The sequence below is a fragment of the Lampris incognitus genome, chromosome 19, assembly GCF_029633865.1.
Source record: "Lampris incognitus isolate fLamInc1 chromosome 19, fLamInc1.hap2, whole genome shotgun sequence".
Classification (NCBI taxonomy): Eukaryota; Metazoa; Chordata; class Actinopteri; order Lampriformes; family Lampridae; genus Lampris; species Lampris incognitus.
The window spans coordinates 32,159,622-32,164,376 of record NC_079229.1 but is presented as its reverse complement, the minus strand read 5'-3'; the positions used below and the strand labels follow the sequence as shown (position 1 = coordinate 32,164,376).

The window sequence follows — 4,755 nt, the reverse complement described above, 5'->3', positions numbered from 1 at the left end:
GAGAGAGAGAGAGAGAGAGAGAGAGAGAGAGAGAGAGAGAGAGAGAGAGAGAGAGAGAGAGAGAGAGAGAGAGAGAGAGAGAGAGGAGAGAGGAGAGAGAGAGAGAGAGAGAGAGAGAGAGAGAGAGAGAGAGAGAGAGAGAGAGAGAGAGGATATAATTATTGGGAGCGAGAGACACACACACACACACACACACACACACACACACACACACAATCTTGCTCACTGATAATATGGCCGCATGGGCACTCTGCGCTCATGTTTTCCCGCTCACTCTCCCCCTCACGTTCCCTCTCACGGACCAATCATACATCTCTCTCTCTCCATCTCTCTCTACCACACATACCACCTCTTCTGCCTCGCTCCTCTCCATTTTTTTCTTTCTTCTGTGTCCTTAGTCACACATTTCCAGGCAACAGGATAGGTTTCATTCTTTTGTTCAAGACTCGCTGTTTTTTACTTTCTCGCCCTATTACACTCACCCATTTGTCTTTCCCACTCTTTCCCACCAGAGAAGAGAGGTGAAACTAGAGCAAGGTAATCTTTTGGGACTCTTGACTGCCACTGGTAGTTGAAGAAAATGTAATTTGTTGGTAAATCTGGGGACCGGCAAAGACGCGGCAGTGGGAGGGAATCTCGTTTTTTTTCTACCTGCCACCCTTTCCAAACTGCGTATTCTTCAGAAACTGGAGAGGAGTGGGATTTGTATGTTATGAGATGTTAAGGTTGCTAAGTCAGATGGATGAATATTAACATGGACGGAGACTCTGAAGGGACAAATCTACTTGAGGTCATGAATGCCACCCAGCATGATGGATTGATCCGAGGCTACCACAACCGGAGCCACGGCGAGTTCACTCTGCCTGTGAACAAAGACCTGTCAGCAGAGGGGAAAGACGCGTCCTTGGGATGCTATGAGCAGCTTCTGATCTCCACTGAGGTCTTCCTTACCCTGGGCATCATCAGCCTGCTGGAGAACATCCTGGTTATTGCTGCCATCATCAAGAACAAGAACCTCCACTCGCCCATGTACTTCTTCATCTGCAGCCTGGCCGTGGCTGACATGCTGGTCAGTGTCTCTAACGCCTCCGAAACCATCGTTATAGCGCTGATCAACGGAGGCAACCTGACCATCCCTGTGGCACTGATCAAGAGCATGGACAATGTGTTTGACTCCATGATCTGCAGCTCGCTGCTGGCCTCCATCTGGAGCCTGCTGGCGATCGCCGTTGACCGCTACATCACCATCTTCTATGCCCTGCGGTACCACAACATCGTCACTCTGCGGCGAGCCATGCTGGTCATCACCTGTATCTGGACCTGCTGCACCGTGTCCGGCATCCTCTTCATTATCTACTCGGAGAGCACCACGGTCCTCATCTGCCTCATCACCATGTTCTTCACCATGCTGGTGCTGATGGCTTCGCTCTACGTGCACATGTTCCTGCTGGCGCGGCTGCACATGAAGCGGATCGCCGCCTTGCCTGGCAATCCACCGATCCAGCAGCGGGCCAACATGAAGGGAGCCATCACTTTGACCATACTGCTGGGGGTGTTTGTGGTGTGCTGGGCTCCCTTCTTTCTGCACCTCATCCTCATGATCTCTTGTCCCAGGAACCCCTACTGCGCCTGCTTCATGTCCCACTTCAACATGTACCTCATACTCATCATGTGCAACTCAGTCATCGACCCCATCATCTACGCCTTTCGGAGCCAGGAGATGAGAAAAACTTTCAAGGACATTTTCTGCTGCTACAGCCTGACCAACCTGTGCATCTGTGAGCTGTCTGCCAAATATTAGTGGAGCCCGGCCTTCCGAGAGCAAAGCCCGCCGTGTGCAGAGGTTGAGATGCGACTCAGCGAGCGAGGACCTGTGATTAAGCGTCAGCGTTAATCGTTATGGACAGGTTTGTCCGCTTTGCTGCCCCTTCATTCCCGCACTTGGCTATAAATGAATGAAAGGTAGTGCGCCTCGGTTCTGATTATGTACCTTGCATTGCTTCTGCGTCAAGAGGTATGCGGCACTGTTTGTAGTAAAAGCTGTTCAAAAGCGCATTTTTGAGTTATTCACTGAAAATGTGAGCGGTGTATTTAAGAATATTGAACCTTTTGTTGCGTAAGGCCTCTATTGAATCTCTGTTTTTGTCTCTCTTTACTGTTCAGCATTACACAAATCAGAAATGCGTGAAGTTGATCTAAATATGCTTAATCTAATAGAATCGTGTCACTTTTTAATTAAAGATGTTGGAAAATGTCTAAAAAAAAAAAAAGAACTGAAAAAGGACCTAAAATACCTTTAATGTAACACAAATCCAGCATGTGAAACAGTGTATTTCTCAGAGAAAACTCGCAGGGCATATCTATACGGGGCTACATCCAGGTTCAGCGTGACACTGTTGTCTAACAAATGTTGGTCCTCGTTACCAAACCAATCAGACTGTCGTGCAAACTGTGAGAAGGATATCTCAGGCTGACTGACAGGTGTTTTGTCACTAAGAAAATGAATGAATAAATGAAAAAACACAAGGCTTCCTCTGATCACGAGGCGGCGGATCATAGGGACACCACCACAACAAGCACTTTCCTAAAGAAGATGTTTTGCAAGGCCGCCGTGCGTCCGCGTGGACTTGTGATACGTCCTGTTGTTACTAAAGCTCCTAACTCTGCCTGTTGTGAGCCCGTGACTTTACTACGTGACTATGTTGAAGTGTAAAATGTGAAAATTTGCACATGCAAAGCTATTCCTGTTCATTCTCAACATTGAACAAGTGCTTAGACGATGCATTACCGTGTACTTGGTAAGCAGATACATGTGTTTCGTTCATATTGATGTGATTGGACTGAATTTAATTTATGTGTTTTTATGTATACATTACGTAACTTCTGACATGTTTCCATGGCCTTAATAATGTTGCACTGTGATGTACAAAGCAAATGTATTTTTATGTTCCACAACTGCAAAGAAGCAACTAAGATGGTGATGTCAGCGTAGTTGTGCTTGAAATTTTGCCTTATAAATTATTGACCTTTTGAACTTAGTGTGTTTTTAAGCAATATTAATGTTAATATTGCAGAAAACTCATATGTAGAAGATGTATCTATAGTTCTGTTGAGCTATTTATCTAAAATCTGGATCTGCCACAATCCATCCCGTGTAATGTGTTTGTTTTACAGTTGTGTCCGAAACAATCCAAGATTACAAAGCAAACTTTAATAAACTAAAATATTATCAAAAAAAAAACACAGCCTATCAATCCTTTGCCTTGTAAACTATAACCTTAAACCGAGCACATCTAGGTAGTTTGCCTCCCCTTTTTCTCCCCAGTCGAATTTTGGCTAGTTACCCCACTCTTCCGAGCGATCCCGTTCGCTGCTCCGCCCCCTCTGCCGATCCGGGGGGGGGGGGGTGCAGACTACCACATGCCTCCTCCCATACATGTGGAGTCACCAGCCGCTTCTTTTCACCTGACAGTGAGGAGTTTCACCAGGGGGACGTAGCGCGCAGGAGGGTCATGCTATTCCCCCCAGTCCCCCCCCCCCACAAACAGGCGCCCCGTCTACCCAGAGGAGGCGCTAGTGCAGCAACCGGGGCGCAGACCCACATCCGGCTTCCCACCCGCAGACACAGCCAACTGTGTCTGCGGGGATGCCCGACCAAGCCGGAGGTAACACGGGGATTCGAACCAGCGATCCCCGTGTTGGTAGGCAACGGAGTAGACCGCCGCGCCACCCGGATGCTCACTGTTTCCCCTGTTTTATTTGTTTACACAGAACAAAGGAAACCACGTCTCAGAATTCAATAAATTACACAAATTTAAAATGATCCAACTTTTATCCCACATTGATTAGGCAAAATCCAAAACACTCACCAGCAATTAATAAGCGGTTGATAAACGTCACCAGGGAGCAGTCTGAGATAAAAGGAATACTTGAGGGTATTTTCAGAAGAAAATTGCAAAGTTCGCACACATTCAAAGCTTGTTTATCATTTATTAAATGAAATGTCGTGATATCTTTTTTATTGCAGGGCACCCATGAGGCTAGGGTTAGTGTGAATCGTTTATAATGTAGGTAATAACGTATTTATATCGCCTGCAATTTTTTTTTTGCTTTTTCCCCCTTTTTCTCCCCAATTGTACCCGGCCAATTATCCCACACATCCGACCCATCCAGGTCGCTGCTCCACCCCCTCTGCCGATCCGGAGAGGGCTGCAGACTTACCACATGTCTCCTCCCATACATGTGGAGTCACCAGCCGCTGCTTTTCACCTGACGGTGAGGAGTTTCACCAGGGGGGACGTAGCGCGTGGGAGGGACCGACCAGAGGAGGCGCTAGTGCAACGACCAGGACACATACCCACATCCGCCCCCCCCCCCCCCCGCGGACACGTCCAATTGCGGAATAGTCCACTACACAACCCGGACACCCGCGTCATCCAGAATTCTGACAGTTCTTAGTGTGCCTCATACACTTAAAATTAAAACTTACTCACTAGAGTGATGCCATTCAAAAAGTACATTAAGTAGACGGGAAGTTTATCGAGGTGGGAACTGTGCAAAAGCATACTGACAACCACTGAACCTCAGGGATGAGACATCCTGTCTCGTTGTGCTCGATGGAAAATCCCCCATACAATGCGAAGGGACAGAGAAAGACACAGTGTCAATACAGATATTCTGTGGTGTTGCGAATATATGTATATGATTCAGCCACTGCTATCAGTTAGCGTGGCACGTGACACCGCTGCAGCTGTA

At 47.4% G+C, this 4,755-nt stretch overlaps 1 protein-coding gene across 1 annotated transcript; it reads left to right on the top strand.

Annotated features, from left to right (window-relative positions):
• The first annotated feature begins 793 nt into the window (after positions 1-793).
• On the top strand, positions 794-1,801 carry mc4r (melanocortin 4 receptor). Its single transcript, XM_056299428.1, has one exon. The coding sequence runs from the start codon at positions 794-796 to the stop codon at positions 1,799-1,801; it is 1,008 nt and encodes a 335-aa protein (XP_056155403.1).
• The last annotated feature ends 2,954 nt before the right edge of the window (positions 1,802-4,755 follow it).